Genomic DNA, 21,941 nt, shown 5'->3' on the forward strand with positions numbered 1-21,941 from the left:
ACTAAGAATGCAATTCCTAGTCGCCCTGTCCAAAAAGCTAATAGTCAAACTAAGCCAATTACTCCAGTCTTGCAGAAGTTGTCTTTTTGTTCCTTATTCTTTTTGCTCATTTCCTTTTCCCTCAAACTGCCTCTCTACTGAAGAAATAACAAGGTAAAGCTGGTAAATGCATAGCACATGACATATTACCTACATGACATACTAAAGCTAATAAACTATCAGAATTAACAGTAGGTCAACTCTCATTTGAGAAGTTTCTTTTTACATATTATAATCACTAAGCTTTTCTTGCAGAGATTTTGAAAAAGGAAGAGAAGGAAGTTACCAGACTTCACCAGTGTAGGTGATCCAGGTGGAGACAGGTTTATGCTAGGCGACAAGTAAAGATAATTTCTGTTCACTCCAGCATTGAAATCGAAGGGTGATTTGTAATCCTCATACAGATCCATGCCAGACAATTCAGAGCGTGCAGCCATCCTCTTCTTCCACTGAAGCATTCATCTTCGCTTCCTGGGGCAACCCGGACAGCAGGATTCACAAACCCTCCATTTCTTCACATGACGCTCACTGTACCTCCTCTTAAAATTCAGCTCTGTTACATACAATAGAGCTGTCTAGCAAGTGACTTCTTAGCCATCTTGTAGCTGCTGCTGTTTACATGGCACGAAGTTAAGTTCCTGTAAATTTGTAACTGGGGCTGGACTTAAACAGACCGTTCCTTTAACAAACATTCACAGTGCACCCGCTTGTGGGTTCTGGAAGAGCCCTGGTCCTCTGCAGGACTGCCTCAAGAATTTTCAATCATTTAAATAAAAAAAGGTCAGCTGACTTCAGCTACACCAGGATATCCTTAATCTTCTAGGACACAAAAGGATTACCAGTCATAATCTATCCTATATACCATCTGTGTTGGACTTTTTCCTCTGATTAATGGAAAATTCTGCGTGCCTAACTATTTCTCCAGCTGCTTCCATCAGTGTAATAATCAGCAGTGAGAATCTAGTCTCTGCTGCCCGGGTATCACACTGCAGTGCAAGCTCAGAATAGGAGAGCAGCACTCCTCTCTGAAGGCTGGGCTATAAACACCACCTAGGTTTTTTGACGAATGTGCTAATGTGCATTATGATTTTGCCCACGAGGTTAAACATATCTGGTCTGAGGGGTTTTTGAGGTTTTCTTTGTTCGTTTAAAAAAAAAAATTTATTTAAGTGCACTGCCCTATGTCCTTAGTGCTTCAACCAGCACCATTTAGAACAGCCAGTTATGCCAGGAACCAGTAACACTGAAATGCATCGCCTGATGAAACGTATTTATGTTTTGACATGTATACAATAAAGAAAGATCAACTTACATAAGCCATCTGACTGGGGGTTTAAGATTTAACCCCAGGAAGCAGAAATGCTTCTTACCTAAAAGAGGTACTCAGCATAGTTTTGCAGTGCTTCACTTTTTTTTTTTTTAATTTTTCATCCAAGGTCAGGTTCTTTCACTGAAAACACAAGCTCACTAGCAGTGTAGATCACCTTTACAGCTAAGCAATGATATCCTCCCTTCACACCTTCACCTGGGATCTTCACTGCAGCCTGCACACACAGGAGCATAATCAAAAGGAAGTTAATCTTTTCCTCCACCATAAGAGTGATGTATTCAGACAGAGCTGATCAGAGACATTATTCTGGAAAAGTGAAGGAGCATTGCAGCATACCTAAGTCAAGTCCAGGCAGTGTGTTCCCTGGGCCTACAAGAAAGTATATCCCTTCTGAAGTTTTAACTTTCCATTTCCACTGCAGTCAGCAGGCATGGGAACAGACCTTCCAGCTAATTAAAGAGCAGTTCCTTTAGGATGCAGACCTACATTGGCTTCTGGTGCAGACTACCTGCAGGCTTATAACAATGAGAGTGCTGGAGCCTGAAAGACAGGTCTCTGCTATTTTCCAAACCCACTGAAAAGAAAATGTAATGACCTTCTGCATTTCTGACACGTGGCTGTAGCATCTGCCAGAAATACTGCAAAGTTCACCTGACAAAGGTCAAAGCTTTGGTCACAGATTCTAGTTTAAGTATCCAAAGGCAGCAGAGAGCTGTAACATACCTACAGTAATGATATACTCTATTAACCAAGCTCACTAATATGAATAGCTACCGATTCTGCTTTGCAGCTTTCCCTCGTGTGACTCAACAGTCAAGGACTGCCTTCTGTCCAAAAAGCTCAGGCAGTAGTTGTACTAACTGGATTAGGCAAAATGACAAGTTATCAGACATGGCACACAAAGAGCTGTGTGTTTCTACCTTCACTCTCCCAACACAGAAAGAGAGAGAGAAGGTGAGGCTACCCCCTAGGACTTTTTCCCCAATGTTAGAGAATATTCAGTGTAACACCAGTCAATGCTAGCAGGCTACAATTGCAAGTAGCTACTATAGGGAAAAAACCCCTTATGAAGATCTGTTGATCCCTGCTAACAATCAAGAATACCATTTCCTGGCCAAGGGCATTTACTGGAACCAACACTTACATTCTTATCTTTTTCAGGAAATTCCCTGAACTCAGCTTTACCCCTTACCATCCATTCAAAAAAATCTGGTACTGCATCTTTATTGCGCAAAAGTTATTTTTGTGTCCCTATAGAGACATCTGGATTGCCAGTCCCAGACCACTGACCTGGCCTGGCACTCATTTGCCCTTAATGTCTCAGGATAACTAAGAGGTTAGTACTTAAGCCATCTATGCCATTGGTGTTTGACAGACTGGCATGAAGGTAGATACCTTCTGTCAAGGATGCTTGAACCAATTACTGACAAGTTCAACTGTATGTCACAAAGTGGCTCAGGAGGGCTCACCAAGCCTCAGCAAATCATTACCATCACAATTCCTACCATTAATCATGTTGTAATCTCCTCTGTTAAGGTTAGAGAGTGTGCTTAAAGCCTTCCCAGGTAACTATTTAGCACCAAGTCAGCACAGATTGTGCAACTCATGAATCATAAGGGAGGGAACTGGAAAAGCTGCTAAGTTTGAGCAAACACTTTCCACCAGATATTTGCCTGCCTAGTCTGAGACATTTTTCTTCCTTCAGATATCACTTGCTACCCCGATGTGCAGTTTCCACCCGAGCTCAAGACTCCAGCAACAGTTTAAGCACAGCAATATAGTATTAAAGCACTTCTACCATAATGGTTATTAAGCAGGGATGTTATGGTATCCTTGCAGAGAAGCTATTTTTCCCACATTTAGGTCTAGCAGAACAATAGTTTGTTCATACATGAAGAAGTTATATCCCTCTTTCCCTAGAGAAACAAAACCCTGCTCAAGTATGACTGAATACAATCTCTGGGGTTTGAAGAAACTAAGCTATGTTTTCAGTAGCGTTTCATACAAAGACTGAAATTCAAAACAGAAAGGCTGCCACTAATGCCTCAGGATTGGAGAAGTGCAGAGGCTACCCTAGGACATGATTCAAACAATACTTTGGACAAATAACTACCTGAATAACCAATCCACAAGGTCTGTACCTAATCAGAGTTCTGCTGTTACGTAGCCACATCATTCCCATCTCAAACATCCTTCGTTTGTGTCCTGTTTATGCATGCAGATGCCAAACTTGTGCCCCAGAGTCCACACTTTTGGCAAGGCTATCATGACTCCAGCACTTCAATCAGCAAAAGAGGATGGAGGAAGATGAGGGGAAGAGTTTGTTGACAAAGAGGGGGAAAAGGTGAAAGAAGTGCTTGCTGTTTGGAGGGCATAACAAAAAGATTTAATCTCTTCTTTCAAGATTGACTGTTAAGATTGAACTGCCTGCTCAGCCTATAGTTGGTTTGAATTTCATCTCCTGCAGATTGATAAGAGGCAAGACTGACCAGAGACCTTCCAGTAACTGTGGCTGGAGCAAATACTTCCAGCCAGGTCTTCCACCAGCCCCAGGTTTTACAGGTAGATCCCAATCAGGCAGCAACAGTCAGGCTCCTCTCCTCACTCTGAGTTTTATAAAGCATAAGCCATTTTAAGAGCCATAAAGCTACTTAAGCATCTTAAGCCAATCTAGGTTCTGTAGCATCAATTTGATCTTCTAAGTCTTACCAGTTTACAGATAAGTAAACCCTTTCAGCACCTGATCCAAGGCCTTAAAACTGCATTAAGAGAGAAAAATGCCACGAAGCAATAGGACAGAAGCACAAACACTAAGCAAGCCTGAAATTCATACATTAATGCTCCCATTTTCACATTGTGCTCTCTCCCCTCCCTTTAACAGCAGACACCTCTTTCAGCCCCCAGAGAGTGCAACATGAATGCAGGTGCACAGCTACAGCAATTCCTGAACAGTCTGAGCCCAGGCTTCTGCAGCCCTGTTAGTAATGGCCAGCAGAATGTGGCTTGCTGTCTTCTAGCAGAATCCAACTCAACATCACAATATTAATCTCATTACTTCAGACTCCCACCACATGCTTTCTCTGGACAAGCTCTCCCTGATGCAACTGCATTGTCCAGTATGCTTCTCTGTACAGAAATATCTTCTCCAGCATTTTGTTAAGCCTGAATGCTGCCTTCACTTACTCTTATTAAAACAAACAAACAAACAAACAAAAACCCAAGCAAAAAAACCATCACCAACAACCACCACCTCTTATAATGATCAGTATTCTCCCAAAACATTTCTCCCAGCAACACAAATGCTTCTGAAAATTACAGGTAAGGATCATGGGATTGCTAGTATTGCTCTTTTCTTAAACCAAAGTCTCAGTACACAGTATTTCAGACAGCTGACACGTCTTACAAAGACAGCAGTTCTCTCCTCCTCTCAATCCAATTATAAACTCAGACTAATTTCCTGAAATCTTGTGAGGGAGTAGATCCACACTTCAGCATATTTTGCCATTAGACAAGCTGATACCACAGTAAGACTTTTAACCCATTCATATCAGATAAAATTCTCTGTATTCATTCTCTATTACCTTATAAGTGTTCCAGCACTTTTAAGATTTTTGTTAGGCAGAAGTCCCTGATTTATGACAAAGTTTTGTCTCAAACAGTGGTCAAAGCAATCACGTGTGTCAGCTCTAGCAGTAATAGGTGAAAAGCTTTCCAGCCTGGAGAGGGTCCAGGCCAAAGCACACAGCAGCCAGCACCCCAGAACCAGTGATCAGGTAAGAAACTGCATCAACTCTGGAGAAGTCAGACCAAACTCTGCAAATACAGAGGAACATTTCCAAGTGAGATTAACAGAGTCAAAACACTGTCAGGTAGATTTTAGAGGAATGTATTCAGTTATTTTTCTTTAGCCGCTTATCCAGTTATGCTGCCATTCTCCAGAGACTGATCCCTGGTAAGAGACTAAACCTGTCAAAAATGCTGAAGAAATAGTGCTAAACTGCAGTTAGAAGACACTTGGAAAACATTAGGAAGAAACGGCTGTAGTGCAGAAGGGGATCGTTTCACAGTTTTAGTATGTAACCTTGCAATCTCATTAAATCTTTACTTGAGTGAGTCAGATTGGAGCAACTCCCAGCCTCCCTCAGAAGACAAGCCTGCTCTTCTGCACTCTTAAAGCAAACTTCCCACTTTTAACACAGCACCCCAGAGTTTCCATTTCTGAAAAACAGCTCCAGAAAAGTCCACTGTCCCCACTCCACAGTATCAGGACCCGCCATGAAAATGATACTGAGATTTTAAGAACAAAGGAGGTTTGATTACACATTAAGCTGAATCACACAGTGTGATATCTAAAAGGATAATCACCAAGACAAGCACCATCTGTAGCATTAGCAGTAACTTAATACCAGCAAACAGTCTTGTGGTAGACAGCAGCTCCCACCATGTAATTACAAAGATCGTGCCTGGATTTGGTGTAGCACAGAAATTGCATCATTTACTATCAAGGGCAGAAGTACAGAAGCAACCAAGAAGAGGACAATTTGATGCAAGCAATAGGGCCTAGGTCGAGTACTTCACAAAATCTATCCTTGGAGATATTCAAAAGCCACGTGGACATGGTCCATGGACACGGATATTAAAGACCGGTGCTCTTTAATATCTTTATCAGTGACACACACAGCGGGATCAAACGTCCTCAGCAAGTCTGCAGATGCCATGAAGCTGAGTGGTGCAGTTGACACAACAGAAGGAAGGGATGCCATCCAGAGGGACCTGGACAAACTTGAGAAGTGGTCCACAAGAACCTCATGAAGTTCAACAAGTCCGAATGCAAGGTGCTGCACTTGGATCAGGGCAATCCCAGACATGAGTACAGATTGTGAGAACCAGTCATTGAGAGCAGGCCTGCAGAGAAGAGCTTGGGGAGTGCTGGTGGACGAGAGGCTGGACATGAGCCACCAGTGTGCAGTGTTCTCTGCCTCTACTCTGCCCTCATGAGACCCCACCTGGAGCATTGCATCCAGCTCTGGGATCCTCAGCAATGAAAGATATTGATCTGCTAGAGCAGGTCCAGAGGAGGGCTGCAAAGATGATCAGAGGGGTGGAACACCTCTCCTGTGAAGGCAGGCTGAGAGAGATGAAGTTGGCTGGAGAAAAAAAGGCTCTGGGGAGACCTCATTGCAGCCTTCCAGTACCTAAAGAGGACTTAAGGACAAAAAGCAAATTTTTTCACAGGTAGAGAGTGATAGGACAAGAAGGAACAGTTTCAAACTAGAAGAGGAGAAATTTAGATTAGACATTAGTAAGAAATTCTTTACTGTGAGGGCAGTGAGGCACTGGAATAGAAGCGATGGACATCCCATCCCAGGTTGGATGGGGCCTGAGCACCATGATCTAGTGGGTGGCATTCCTGCCCATAGCTGAATGGGTTGGAACCGGTTGAGCTTTAAGGTCCCTTCCAACCCAAACCATTCTATGGTATGGTCCTGGGGAACCAGCTCCAAGTGGCCCTGCTTGAGCAGAGGGGTTGAACCAGATGGCCTCTGGAAGTCCCTTCCCACCACAACCATTCTGTTATTAACACAATGGGTGTACAAAGTCACAGGCTGCTCACCCAGACACTCCAAGGACCTCACCTCGTCAGGAACACAAGGGGTTCTGGCACCCTGCCTCAGGGGAGGTCTGTGGCCAGCCCTTAACCCTGTGAAGTGGATTCGCAAATACCTCCCTGTCAACAGAATAAAGTTCCATTTTCTCCCACGCTTTCTAAACTGAGTATGAACAGAGAGACTTTGCACTTCCACACATCTCCTCAGCATATGGGAGTATTATGACAGCAGACAAGCAAAGCAGAAGCATTTGCTGCAGTAGAGACTATTTTGATTTCACTTAGGAGTCTGCAAGAAAAAGGTTCTTAGATTCTGGCAGGGGAAAGAAGTCTACTATTTGCATAAAAGGGACAGAGTCATATTTTGCTCACAAAATGAATGAGCAAGCAACTTCCTGGGCCTGACATTTGATTCCAGACACAGAAGAAGCTCTTAGCAAATACGAAAGCATACCACTTCCCCCTGACCCCCTTTCCCCAGGAGGAAAGTGAATGCATGCCTCTGCAGCAGGAAGAGTTGACACTTCTATACAAAGAAAAACTTGAAGTAGGCAAATTAGCTATCAGTGCCAGTATGCTAAAGCTGCGTTACAGCAGAAGCCTCTCGTCCTCTTACCCTGTATCAATTAAACAGAGCCCAAGGAAACTAGGATCAAGTTAAGTCTTTGAATTCCCTTCTCAGACTCCTCAATTTGTTCTTCATCCACTCCAGTGCATTTCCTTTATTCCTCCAGCAATTTTCCCTAGTACTTGCTCTCAGATTCTCCTAGCAAAACTCCTCAGTCCAGAAAAAAATTGACACAAAAGCTTCCAAACACGTGTCAGTTCATCTAGAAATGTCAGCTGACCCTTGAAAAGCACTGGGAGAGTCACTTCTGTGCTCAGGACACAGTAATTTTTAGCACAGTCACACAAGTCACCCCAAAGTAGTCAGAGCACAGTAACCTCCAGGTGGGCTTCCACAAAGGATGAACACATAACACCAACAGGAGTGACATCTTTTAAAAGCACTGCTAATTTTACCATCAGAAAACAAGAGAGTATGAGAAGTCCATCTTGTCAAACCAGCCTTCTCATGTTGACATAATTCCACTTCAAATTTCCCTAACATAATGAAGGAAACTGCTAGCTGCCTGCATTCTCATTAGATTCCAACCAATTTTCTAAATGTAGGCAGTGTTCAGATACTTTCACCCATGGCAACCTAACTGCAGACTTGGTGGGTGTTAATTGAAGCCTCATTTTGCCTTCTGTTGTTACACATACACCCCGTGTGTCACACTGCTCAGCAGCAGCCTTCACACAGAAGCTTGGCAACCAACCTTTTGCCAAGTTATTTGGACATCTTGTTTTCTTCCTGCCTAATCCCCTCACTGGACTACCCTGCCCTTCTCCAGGCTCACAGCATCAAATGGCTTAACACATCCAAACAATATATCAGAAGTCAAGGTACTTGATACCAGCCTGGAGCCATTTCAAGTAAGTTATCGAAGTGAAGACGATCCCAAGCTTCTAACCTACCCTTTTTGTCCTCAAACCCAACTTTAAATTTATTGCAATTTGGATAAGAATTATGCCCTTCCAATAAATGCATATTACAATGTGGAAATTTGTTTGAAAACTTCCAGCTGAATGTAGCGCTTATTGCACACACTGCTGCCAACAGAGGAGGCTGTGCTCAAGTTCCTGAGACACCAGTTACTTTTAAGTGGTCCCTCCCAAGAAGCACAAACTTTTCTAACTTCTCAAGTCTTACGGCTTCTTGCAGTCACATCATGTTCTTGAAAACTGCAAAGCTGTAAAAATATCCATCTTTTTCCAGAGTTTCCACACACAAGTTATTGGTTGCATGATTAAGCTGCACTCCTGCTGTAGCCTGGCACCTGATTCAACTACCCATGACAAAGATGAGCTTTTTGCCTTAGAATGATGGCAACCAACAGGTTGATATTATTTTCCCTTATCAGGCCTTGACTAACTAAGTTTAAGATTTAGACTGGTGCTGTCAAACAGGTGTAATTGCATAACACAGAGTATAATTTCTCAAACACAAGCAACTGCAAGCTGCAAGCAAGCTGTGTAGAAATCCTATTAACATTTTTGCTCCTGGCTTATCTGAGAGCATAGTGTGAAATGTCTGTGAAACCATAAAACTCTGCTTTCTCATCAGTAGAAGTGCACTAGTACAATAAATATGCAGTCATATACGCCCCAGAAATCTCTCAGGTCATAAGAACGTGCTCCTGATCTCTCTTCCTCCAGTCAAATCACACCTTTAGACTAGTAATGGTTTTTGCCACAAAGCCTTTGGAGAAATAGCCTGTCCATGAGGTATGTAAAAGCAGACAATAGACACTGAGCCAGTTACACTGCTTAGCCAAGCAGATAAGCTCATAATGAAGACAAGCCATTATTATTCATCTACATTTCTCTTACTGCAGAGTTTTGGTGAGCACTCCTAAACTTAAGAAAATAAAACCTAACAAAGGAGTGCTAATGACACACCACCAGATTGCTAGTATAAAACACTCGTGCATCAGTTCATTATCACTGGGTATCTCTCACTTGAAAACCCAGAGTAAGTTGTGTTGTTTCCTCTGCAGCACCAAACAAGATACATTATCTATTCCTTCACAGTCCAGCATTTTACCAGTCACCTTGTAGTAGTACAACTGTGTCGTACTTGAAGTGTACACAACTGTGTAGTGTTTGAAGTGTCCCATTCCAGACAGAGTTTGGCTGCTGTTTGCCCATACTGCTACATGGCACACCCAGCCAGGCAGTACCAATTCCTGCAGTGTTTCCAAACAGATTGGGAGCAATGGCTGTCACTAGTTAAGGGGCCTTGGACCACATTCTGCCAGGGCTGCAAATTGGACAAACTCAGGATGTGGGTTTGAATATGGCTGCACTGCTCTTAATCCCATTTAAGAGATGAGAGGGAGAATCCTGCAACTTCTCATGCAACGACCAGCAGCAATTCACTAACAAACCAACTGCACTGACTAGCTTTTTTTCCTAATATAATGGAGATAATGCATCTACCTTTAGAGTATTATGACCACTGAAGTTGCCATTATATTACGTACTCTGAGATTTTATCCGATTGATATGTCCTTGACTCACTTTTAACGCTGCCTGAGCTGAGTAAATCCTGTTAAGAGACATTTGCCCCTACTCCAAGTCAGACTAGGACAGTAAATTAAATGAAACTGTTATCCTAAAGAGATACTGCTGTCACATAAATCGACAGTCATAAAACTCATAAAACTAATCACTCCAACAGCTACGGAAGGTAAAGAAAAAGGTCAAGAAAGTTTGTCCACAGATGATTACACACAAAGACATAAAGCTTTCAAGGATTTCCAGGTCCTAGAAGACTGGAGCATACCCCCTTCTATCAGATCAGACTTTGGACATGAGATGTCACTTTTTGCCTCTGTGTGACATTACAGGCAACCTATATTTTCTTTTTTACAACCTACACAGTTTCAGATCATACAAGTACTGATCTATCAAGATTTTGAAGCAGTATTCATATATTTTTTGCACAATCTAGTCGCGTCTCAGTCCATTCCACACAAAGTAAAGTTTTCCGAAATATCAGCATGCTTGGATAAGCTGATTTCCACGCTCATCATTTATATTTCACAGCAAAGTAGAACAAGCTAAACCATTCATTTTAGTGAAGTATATGAGAGTGGACAAAACTGGAAATACCCATCTCGATGAACATAAAGTCAGGCAGACATTTTTCCTGGTTCTGGTACAGTTGACATGATGGAAACTGCAGGGGGGTGGAAAAGTGCAGTGTGTCTGAAGGACCAAAGTTTGAATGATGTCTCTCAAAGGAAATTGAACTTCATCTCTAAAAACAGGTGGGGAGGAAAGAAGGGAAGGGGGAGGGGTTGTTGGTTTTTTTTGTTTGTTTGTTCAGTTTTGTGTGGGTTTGGTTTGAGAGATTTTTTGCTGGGGTTCATAGTTTGGGGGTTTTTTTGTAAAGAAAGCAGGCCTCCACTGATTTTAGTGAGCAGCTGGTCCAGAACTGCACTGTTCTACAAGTTGCCTCATCCCAGTATTTGACCTGGAAATGAACAAACTCCAAAAATAAAGCTTTACACTGCTAAGTGATTTCCAAGTTTAGCATCATTCCCTATTGCACAAACTAATCCACCACACTGCCCATTTCACAACTGTAATTGTCAATACATATATTCATGGCCATTCTGAGCACAGGTCATGCTCTAGTCTGAGTTTAATAGATCTGTTCTGTGTAACGGATTTACCTGGTAGACTTTTCAAACTTTATGCTTAAGGACTGCTATAGCTGATACCCAGGTTATTGTTACATCAGGTTTGGCACATCATAGCTCAGCCACCAGCACAAAAAAACCACTCAGAATAATTCAGAGACTAAACAGTTATTAATAATGTAATTCACAATTTTTCATTCTAGTAAAAACTGGACCAGGATACTGAAGAGGGGAAAGTCCAAGCACTGCCTTGCATACCTCTGTCAATCCCCAAGTGTGACCTTTACTAGGGAGCTGTGATATGGCATTATAAACAAAAAGCCACCACACCCCACAGAAATGCTGCTGGCATCACCTTGCAGGAAAGGGAAACAAGACCTCTCCAGTAACATTACCTTGGAACAGGCAGATTAGAGAAGTTTTGTCACTTTACTTGACACTTGTTCTATCCTCAGTTTATCAGTTTTCCTTTCCAAAAAGCTTAAAAAGTCTTCTTAGCAAATCTTGACAACACACACAGGTCTTCCTTTGACTTCTGTATCCCTCTTCCCATGCCACATTTTCACTTTTTCAAAAGATGCTTCTTGGATAGGAAAGTACTCTTCATTGAGGATCGGATGGAAGTATGTTTCTGTGATTCAACCAAGTGAAGTTTGCTCTTGAATTGTAAATAAGAAACAACCATATTAAAGACTTCACATACCAGTGTGTTAAAACACAATTAAAGAGGACTGTAAATTTATTCCAATAAAGCTCTCCCTTCTGCCATCTATCCTAAAAACACTCCCTCACCACTGCAGGAAGTACTCAACAGGTCACTCTGCTGATTCCACTGACACTCAAGTTATTTTCCCTCTTATACAATCTTCAAAAATCTTTCATGCCAAAAAACCTGCACAGTGACAGGCATGGAAGCCAATCGAAACCATTCAGTTTCAAAGCATCAACTCCAACAGGTTTCTCTTGCTGCTGTTTAGAAATATGCAGAAACTAATTCTCCCTGCTCACAGCTGCTCATCAACCATAGCATTCATGTTCATCTGCAATTCACACACAAAGGCAGCAAAGCAGGATGCCCCAAATACCCTTTAAGGGTGGTGTAAGTTTCCCAGTTAAAGATTTGTTCAGTATCTGTAATTTACCATAGAATGGCTGGGGTTGGAAGGGAGCTTTAAAGGTCATCTAGTTCCAGTTCCCCCTCCAAGGGACATCTTCAAGTAGATCAGGTTGCTCAGAGCCTCATCCAATGTTTCCACTGGACCTTCCAAACGTCCAGTGGACCATCTAAAACCTCCAATGTTTGTTTCCAGGAATCAGGCATCCACCACCTCTCTGGGCAACCTGTTCCAGTGTTTCACCACGCTCACTGTAAAAAAATTCTTCTTTATATCTAGTCCGAATATACCCTCCTTTAGCTTAAAACCATTAACCCTTGTCCTATTGCAACAGGCTTTACTAAAACGTTTCCCATCTTTCTTGTAAGTTCCTTTTAGTACTGAAAGGCCACAATAATGCCTCCATGGAGCCTTCTCTTCTCCCAGCTGAACAACCCCAACTCTCTCAGCCTTTCCTTGTAGGAGAGGTGCTCCATCCCTCTAATCATCTTTGTGGCCCTCTTCCAGATCCAATTTAACAGGTCCAAGTCCTTTCTCCGCTGAGGACCCCAGAGCAGGACATGCTACTCCAGGTGGGGTCTCATTAGAGTGAGGAAGGGGAGCAGAATCACCTCTCTCAGCCTGCTGGCCATGATTCTTTTGATGCAGACCAGGATGCAGCTGGCTTTCTGGGCTGAAAGCACACACTGTTGGCTTATGTCCAGTTTTTCATCCACCAGCACCCCCAAATCCTCCTCTGCAAGGCTGCTCTCAATCCCTTCACTGCCCAGCCTGCATTAAAGTCTGGGGTTGCCCTGACCCAGAACAATTTACAGGAACAAACTGTACATTTAACACGGTGACCAACTTGTAGTTCAGAAGCTGGTGTTTTAAGCAACACACCCAACGGGTGCATTGGGCAGAAGGCTCACTTACCATCACAGACATGCTCTCGGAGAACCAACCACCTTTCCGGCATGACTGGTGGGCTGTTAAAACCAAGTCCTCAAACCCATGACTGAACAAGTACTCCCAAACATAAACCAGCAAAACCATGAAACTTCTTCTTCTTTACAGAAGTGCTCTGTATTGTCCAACCAAGCGGACCAGCAGGCGGCTAGTGCAGCACTGCACACAGTGGTCAAATCCTCAACACATGCTGCGGCCGCTGTTACACATCTCTGGCAGTTGTTACATGCCTAGTGAGCTTCTGGGTTTTTCCTCCCTTGATAGGAAACATAACCTAACAAGTTTATATTGAACAGCAGCACTGGTTGCTGGAACTGAGTAAGTAAGAATGCACTTGGAGTGATTTCTGTGGAAAAAATTAACTGCTGGAGACAACACAGTCCTAAACCAAATTCTGCCCCCAACAATAATCAGAGATTCCTCCAGAAAAATCAGTAACATAGCTGACCAAGTATTTAAAGATTAACATGAAGAGCAGGAAAGCAAGGTTTGTTTGCATGTAAAAATCAAGATCTTATTCAAAAAGCCATTCAGACACTGCATTTTACTTTCCCAAAGAAGTGTACTACTACCTGCTTAGTGCCCACACTTGTTCTGCTACACTGAGTAAAGTGCTAACAGCATCAGTATACAAAACTCAAATAGCAGTTCACAAAATACAGACAGGTGTACCTCAGCATTTGCTAGAAGTGTATTAAGAAATGCAAAGGTATTTCAGGTAAGGCTACCATTTAAGACGATTACTATAAACAGTTATTTAAATGGTAGCAGTGACTGTTTATTCCTTCATCAGTCTTCAGATAGGGAGATTTAAAGGAGGTGCCTAGAACACATCTCTTCTGCAGTTAAGCACTGCTTTAATGGAGAAACTAACAGTAAAGCTTCAAAGTCTTCCCCTCCTTCCAAATTACTGCATTTAAATAATATAACAGTAGCAGCCAGCTAGAAGCTGCAGTAGAGTTTTTAATAGTTAAGCTACATAAATGCCAACTTCTATAATGCACAGGATTCCATACACACATCCTTAACCGGGGTTTGGGATGTGTGTCCCCAGCCCAAGCTTGGGGCTGAGGTCCTCATACACCCTGCAGCAGGAGCTGGTAGGGAAAGATAGTGTGCAGGGATCCAGCCATGGCCTGAGACCTGGGAGAACTAGGGAGATGAACCCATGATGTGCTCAATCTTGCTTAGTAAGAAGATCAGGGATGCTTGACAAGAAGCAGCACAAACCCAGACAATGGCAAGCTGGGGTTGTGGCCTTCTTCAGATGTACAGACAGTTCTCTTTAGGATCCTCTGCAGGAACTTCTGCTCCCTGCTCCTTCAAGTGTCTCCAGAGGTGGTGATGGACCACATGGCAATGCTGTGAATACAGTGAGTGGACTCATCCCTTGCTCAAGGGCCCACACACCACCTACTTGGGATAGCAGAGCTGCACAGCACCTGAAGAGTCTGCCCAGGCAGCAGACACAAAGGGTTGCCACAGAGTACAAGGTAAAAGAAATACCTACCAGGCAGGCACCAGAGCAGTCTTGAGAGAAGAGAAAGACAAGAAGTCATTTCAGGTCTGTTGTCTTACTCAAGAACAAATTCTCCACCAAAAAATAAAAAAGTTTTGGAGCACAGCACTGCAAGTGGCTTGTCGAGGAGATGAAACACACAGAATGAATGGTGCTTTTCAGAGCTCATGGCTCCAAGCTAAGCACATTGCAGTAAAACAGTTCATTTTCCTTCTGCCGAGACAGTGACATCTGGCCACAGGAAAGTCAATATTTAAATCAGGCTCCATTCCCACCCCATGCCTAGGCTGGTACTACTTCCAATGCTCCTCATGCCTGAATGCATGTGAGTTGCTCAGAAAGCCTCTTCAGGGACTGCCTAGCACAGATGTGAGTGGTGCTATGGAAACAGCGTGTAACAGCCTGTGATCTGCTCATGCAGACTGAGGCCTGTCTGTGCTCAAGCATAAATCCAACCTCTGCCAACAGTAATCAAAGTGCAGTGAAGAGTCTGCAGGTTAAAAACAGTGATTAATCTGGGGGCTTCTGCTCTGTCTTCGGCCTGCTTGCCAAGACTCCTCCGATGTAGGCAAAACACTTCTGAGCTGTGCTGAAGGGATTTCTCCTCTACAGTGACTAGAGAGTGAGGCACACTTCAGCCAGTGTGAGCTGTGCCCATTTTATATGCCTGACCCTTCTTCTGAGTTGGAAGTACTGGTTCCTACTTACAGGACAGCTTCTTTAAAGACAAGGCAAGTCCTTATACAGCTCCATTCCTGGAGCCTGTGAGGAAAAGAGGGGGACATATCAGGACCTTGAGCTAGTCTGCAGAGACTACTGGGTACTAGAAGATGTAAGTTCAGTGAAATTGCCTTCTTCAAAGGCCACCCTTCCCATCAGCAGCTGCAGATGCCCATTGTTATCCATGTATTCCCAGAGACTGGACTGCTGTAGATCACTGCAATGAATGTCAGACATTCAAGTGGAATGCCTCAAGTGGAAGCATCAGAGGGGTTTCTTTTAAATTCTGCTACCCTGATCCAATTAATGAAGACTCTAATGTCACAATGTGATACACAATTAGGTTGAGAACACACTAAGACAAAGATCAGTAGGATCACTTATTGCTCACCTTGGCACTCCTGTTAGTAGTTTAATTAAAGTACTTTAGAAAAAAGTAAACAAAGCAAAATAGGCATGAGCAACATTCCCAATGCTCACAACTGAAACATGCAGTTTGGCCAGGCTAAAGAGCAGTTAAGAAGCATTACTTACAAAGGTTTGTTTTCAAACTTTTTGAGGTTCTTCTCATGAATCGAGATCGCTGCCAGCCATGGGACAGGAGAAGCATCTGACTGAGAACACCAACTCCAGCCCAGGTTGCCTTCCTTGGCACATCTTTTCATCTCAATCCTGGGCTTAGGGGGCTCTGATGAAACTCCACTTGTCTCTAGTTGCTAGAGAAGGGAAAGTAAAACAGGAGAAATACCTGCTGTTCTGCCTCTGCTAGCCTCATCCACTGCCCCCAGCAAGTTGCAGGTGCTCAACAGCCTCTTTGTTACTCCACAGTATGACATTACCACTGCTAGTGACAGGACTTGAGCTTTGAACTGAGTAAGACCTCAGGACTAGAGGTTTGTCAGGCTTGCACTGTCTCAACACTTCTTAATTTGCTTGCAGCTTTGTTTTACTTGGCGTATGTCAGAGAGCAGAGACACGGGAAGAGAGAGTACAGGCATGGCACAAGTAAGGGGACACAGGGTTGACAGCAGAGATCCCACAGCTGTAAGAAACTCATCACTTGCCAACAGAGATCTGCAATTGGACAAAACTATTTTAGAGGTAATAAAGAGAACAAAGCAATAATATCTAACACATCTAAAAGGTATTTTATGTAATAGATTTGAATGTAACATGGAACTTGCAGAGCAATGAAAGAAACAGCAAATGTGTAAAAAGCAAACACAACAGAAGGATTCCAGTGAATCCTACAGTGAGGAAGAAACCACCACCATCCTATTCCTCCCAGCAAAGGATTCACAAGATGGCAACTTTCTGTAATATCCCTGTCACCACCAAAGTGACACTACCAACCTCAGAAGTCAGGGGAAGGATGAGAATAACACCAAGAAAATGTGTAAAAACTAAGTGCATATGTTACCTTTATTATTACCAAGACTTCATCTGCATAAATAGTCTTTTTCTGCAGTAGGATCTAAACTAGTTATAATTCTTGACTTAGATTGTTAAAATGGCAATTACATTAACAATAAATTATTGGCTTTCTTTCTATACACACACACAAAGCATGCTTCCTCTTTGCCTATGAAGTTTTTAAGCACAGCAGGCATTTGTTCTGCTGAGAGGCTACAGGAGAGGGGCAGTTCAGAAACCTGTCACTCCAAACCACATGTGGCACAGCATGTTCCTATAGACCTCCGTTCTGCAGAAAATGGAACATTCCAGGATTAGCCAAGGCAACATTTGCTGTGCCACTCCACTGTCAGTCAGCACTCAAGGACACTTATTGCTCTGTTCTCATACTCTGGAATAGAGAAGTCAGCTTGCAAAACAGGAAAGCTGCCTCTTTCAGTGACAACATTCACACCACAATAATAGTTCTGGTTTCTCTCTAGATAGCATCATCCATCCACCCCTTTCTGCTCGGGGGCAGAGGAGAAGGAGGAAGACAAGCAAGAGGAAATGACAGGAGTGACACTGAACCCTCAGGAGAGATCCAGATTAGAACCTTCTGGGTAGCTGGTCTGTTACTACGGCCCTTTTCAAAAGAGAGGGCTTGCAGTAGAAAGCCTGCCCTATGAGGTTTTTGAGTGAAGGCTCCCAGTCACTCTGGCTAACACACATCCAAATATGAGGAATTTTGAAGACACCACCTCTGAGAGAAAGCTGTTCCTCTGGAGTCTTAAACTGAAGCTGATACAGAGTGACAATGGTGGTTGAAAAAGAGCATTTCAATTTAGTGTTTAATCTCGCTTAATGTTTTCAGTCACCCTTTGTTTGACATTTTTCTGCTTACTCACTGCAGGATATTAGAAGAACAAGGGTAAATACCTCCCTTCCTCCAAAAGCTTTGAGCAAATCTCAAATCAGAAGTGCCCATATAACAAAGACTTCACCAGAGGCAACAGTGGGGTCATCATCATCCTACCTGGAAGCTTCTCTTAAAAGCATGAAAAACCCTACACCCATCAGATGTCTGCTGCACAGGGCTCAGCAACAAACACTGTTGCTTCTTCCTATTAAATTAAGAAGGGAGGAGTTTGGGCTATTTTCTTTTGAAAGCTGGTCAAGACAACATTGGTTTCCAAGATGACTCCCTGCTGCTGCCACAGAAACATCACTTTTTAAAGAGATACAGCAAATATCCTTCCTTACCTGCAGCGATGTCCAGCACCCTCATGAATCAGCAATCCACAAACAGATCACTGATTTTACATGGCAAATCTAGTTCCTTGACTAGACTTCCAAGACTTCCCCCTCACGACTGTGGGGATCCCAGCCAATGACAATTGCCAGGAGTCCTTCCTGTGAAGGAAGAGGACAAAGCCTACCCAGCACCCTAGCCTTTACAACATTCAGGGCAGCCAAAGCAGCTTTTGGGGTGTGCATAGCAGAAAGCATCAGAAGCCCCAACACTCATTTCCCTCATCACCTGGCTCCTCCCAGGACTATAGGGACATCTGGCTCACAAAGCAGAGGCTGTTAGTCATAGGCTGCTGTATTTAGCAGCTGTAGAAGACAAGGGGAAAAAAAGACAAGGTAGACAGGAGCAAGAAAATGAATACGAATAATGTTCCCAAGGCAGAGTAGTGCAGTATGTGGTTACTGACAGCCCCTGCAGATGGAAGGGTCTGCACTCTGCAGTCTCCAGGCACAGCTAATAGCAGCTCAATAGCACTCGTGCCCAGGCCAGGAGAGGTGTTAACATATGGCATGAAAAACCAGCCATGAAAACCAGCTGTTCCCACTTTACCCACAAAGCACTCAGATCTAGCAGAGCACAGCACTTGCTCAGCCTGTGCCAGTGCATTCTTAAGTCAAAGCCAAGGGTGCAGCACTTCATTTTAGGTCAGCAAAGTCAGTCTGAGCCTACAAGGTCTCCCATTTTTCCAGTGGGCATTTGCAGTGGGAAAAAGGGGAACCCATGAGCTGCTTCAAAGTGTAGAAAACTGGAACAAAAGGACTTGCATCAGTTTCATGTCATAGTGATTTTAAAAGCCCTAAGCAGCTACAGCTTGGCCTCACTGGAGGATCAAAGGACACAGATCCTTAGCTAAGCTTTCCTTACACTGAAAGGTCTGAGAGTAGACCTTACTCTGGCTGAGTGAGGGATTGTCTTGACTGCATGTGACCAGCTGGTTGCACGGAACTGGGACAGAAGATCTATGCATACCACAACATAGATTCTTTCCACAGCTGTAGCGCTGGGCTGATCCCCTCCTCCATATTCTACTGAAGTGAGTGCAAGTGTGAATGAAGAGTTCAAGTTACCCTTCAATGCTCAAGCATTGGAGAAGGCAGGAACAGCTGACATTGCTCCAACCTCCAGCTGCCCACCCACCAACAGTTGTGCATCAGCGGCTCCAGGGTCCCTCCAACACAGGGCACTGACCCCCTGCATTTCAGTACCTCGTTCATGCACTGGCTGAGAGGGGAGGACAGCAACTCTATTGAAAAGCTCACATAATGCCACTCCACCAAGTCAGGGCCCTCAGTCTGAGTCAGAACAAGGAGATTTCCCCCACCTACAGTTTTTCATGCAAGAGAAAGGAAAACTTGTTGCTGTTCAAGGGACCTGCTCATGTAACTCTTCTGAGATTTTTTTCCTTTTTTTTCCATCTTCAAGTCACTGCAATAGATGCTCAGATCATTCTTCCTTTGCAGTTCCAAAAACAGTAGTCCACTCATATTTACTTACAAGTGTTTGATTTCACAACTGCACGTTAAGGGGAAAAAAAAAATCATACCTACAGTATTGCAAGTACCTACTGATTAGAAAACTAATAAGGCAACAGGAAAAGGTGCAGCTTTGTCCATTAGGACAGTGGGGGAAATTCTGTCCTACTGCCAGCAACAAGTTCTTTCTGCACAAAAAAGAACACTCAAGTCCATTCTGTCAGCCTGAGAACTGCAAGTCAAGGGTCTAGGAGAAGAAAGGCTTACATAGTCGCTCAAGAAATCACATGTAGTGTTTTGAGACTCCTTCTAAGTACCACAAAGGCTGAAGATTTTGAAAGACATCAGGTTACACAAGTGAAGAGCTGCTGAAGCATAAGAGGAACCCCTGAACACAACATCAGAGATGGAGCATTACTAGATAACTGTGCTGTGCTGCTTGTCTTTGTGGCATTGCTCAGTGGCACAGTCCCCTTGTAGGGGCAGCTTCATCCTTATTTTTCTGGTGGTGAACTGTACCAGCACTAACAGTAACAGTAGCAAGCCACAGAGAGACTCTTTTTGCAAGCAAAACCAGGTACTGTTATGATTTTTTTTTCTTTGGGGGCAGCAGGGCAGGGCAGAGAGTAAGGTAGAACCTTTTCGAAAACGCAACTACAATTACTAGTCAATTCGGCAACTAAGTCCATGCAGTGGATCAGATTTTTGTCCATGGCAAGTTAATGAAAAGCAATAGAACAAGGGACTCCTCATCTCAGCATAATATTATATCCATTTGGCTTGAGCTGAAACTACTGCTTTGGTGTTTGCAATCACAGAACAAGAGGCCCTGGGTACTTTCAGTCCTCTTTCCAGAGCATATGGAATGCACCGAGCACCATGTGCAGACATTCAGCCAGTCCAAACATCCCTTAGCTGAAAACAGACACTTCAAGTGAAAAGTTGCTCGATGGTTCTGACGCTGCTGATGGTAGGCTGGTAACACCTGTTTAAGGACTGCTGCCAAACCTGAGTGCTCAAGAGAGAAGGAAGACTTAAACATGTACTATATAAGGGTGGTTAGCCTTGTCTAGCTGCAGTTTTACCATAGATTAACATAGATTTTCTTCCCACCTCCTAACTTTCACTAGCTGAGAAAGCTGTTATCATAACAACAGAGTGACTCGCACTTTTAAACAAATTAATTTCGGGTTAGAGGAGGCCCCAGAGACAGGACCTGGCAGCCTGGACTTTAACCATGTATGTGGCTTTAGTGAGTAATAATATGTATCATTAAGCACAATTTCCAATGCAAGCACTCCAGTTTGCCAGGGAAAGTGGTCTTTGAGGGCTAACTGGCAGGGAACTAGAAGCCATTAACTAACAGGTACAAGTGCATTGGCTATTCTAGACTTTCCCACTGTACCTGCAGGTCTTCACCTCCCCATGAAAAGAGAACAGCATAATCACTCCAAAAAAAAGGCAGAGGAAGAAGGTGTTGCACCACATTTGCTCCACAGCAGTCAGTTACATCACACTAGGTACACTATTCTGATAAACATCCCGAGGTGCAGTACCCTTTGTACAAAGCAGTATTTATAACAAAAATTAGTTCAATAGCAAAACAAGACCCTAAAAAGTGTCAGCACCGTCACCAAAGCTTTTCGAAAAGATCTTTCCCATCGGGAGTCATTCAAGATCCTGCAGCAGCAGGGACATTTGTCTTTTAACAGAATGGGCTCAAACGCAAAGAAAAAACTTTTGGGCAAATACTGAATCAGTTTTAATGCTCCTGCAGTTGGAATTAAAATTCTGATGAAACTGAGAGTTGTGCTATTTTCTGGCTGATCAATTCTGTTTGTTAGTCCCCATGAATAGGCTTTGGGGATTGTTTTCTTTTTTTTTTTTAAATATATATTGACAATAGACAAAGGACTTCAGAATGGTTGAAGGAACCTGCCCGAGGAGGTTCGGCCACCCCCCAGATTATCTTCAGCTTGGGTAAAGATAACTTGCCCTTTTCTCTATGTACAGAGGAACTCAGAAGTCCCTGCTAATTGTACAAGTGTACTACTCAAGCCTCGAAACACTTAACCGAGAGCAAATCAAGGCCGGTGCCTGCCTCAGCTCATCTGGCAGAGCAGAGAACTCGATTGCACAGAGTCAGGGGTTACATTCCCAGCACCTCGTGTGTCTCCAATACCGCAGCCACCACAAGTGAACACTTCCTGCCATCCCGAGTACTCTGAACAGG

The 21,941-nt window shown here is 43.4% G+C and overlaps 1 protein-coding gene across 5 annotated transcripts in view; it reads right to left on the reverse strand.

Moving 5' to 3' along the window:
• The window catches only part of TPD52 (tumor protein D52), a 40,084-nt gene that overhangs the window by 17,065 nt on the left and 1,078 nt on the right, over positions 1–21,941 (reverse strand). Inside the window, exon 2 of one of the 5 annotated variants that reach the window (XM_051770581.1) lies at positions 16,067–16,248. The exons of 1 other annotated variant lie outside the window; for it this stretch is intronic. In XM_051770581.1, coding sequence (XP_051626541.1) covers positions 16,067–16,142 — 76 coding nt within the window. In that variant the 5' untranslated portion in view covers positions 16,143–16,248. Of the gene's footprint in view, positions 1–325; positions 1,549–16,066; positions 16,249–21,941 lie in introns of those variants that run through there. 3 more of the 5 variants (XM_051770559.1, XM_051770560.1, XM_051770570.1) reach the window with 3 other exon arrangements.

The sequence above is a fragment of the Manacus candei genome, unplaced genomic scaffold (genome assembly GCF_025592945.1).
Source record: "Manacus candei isolate 608988 ecotype Guabito, Panama unplaced genomic scaffold, ASM2559294v1 h1tg000008l, whole genome shotgun sequence".
Lineage (NCBI taxonomy): Eukaryota > Metazoa > Chordata > Aves > Passeriformes > Pipridae > Manacus > Manacus candei.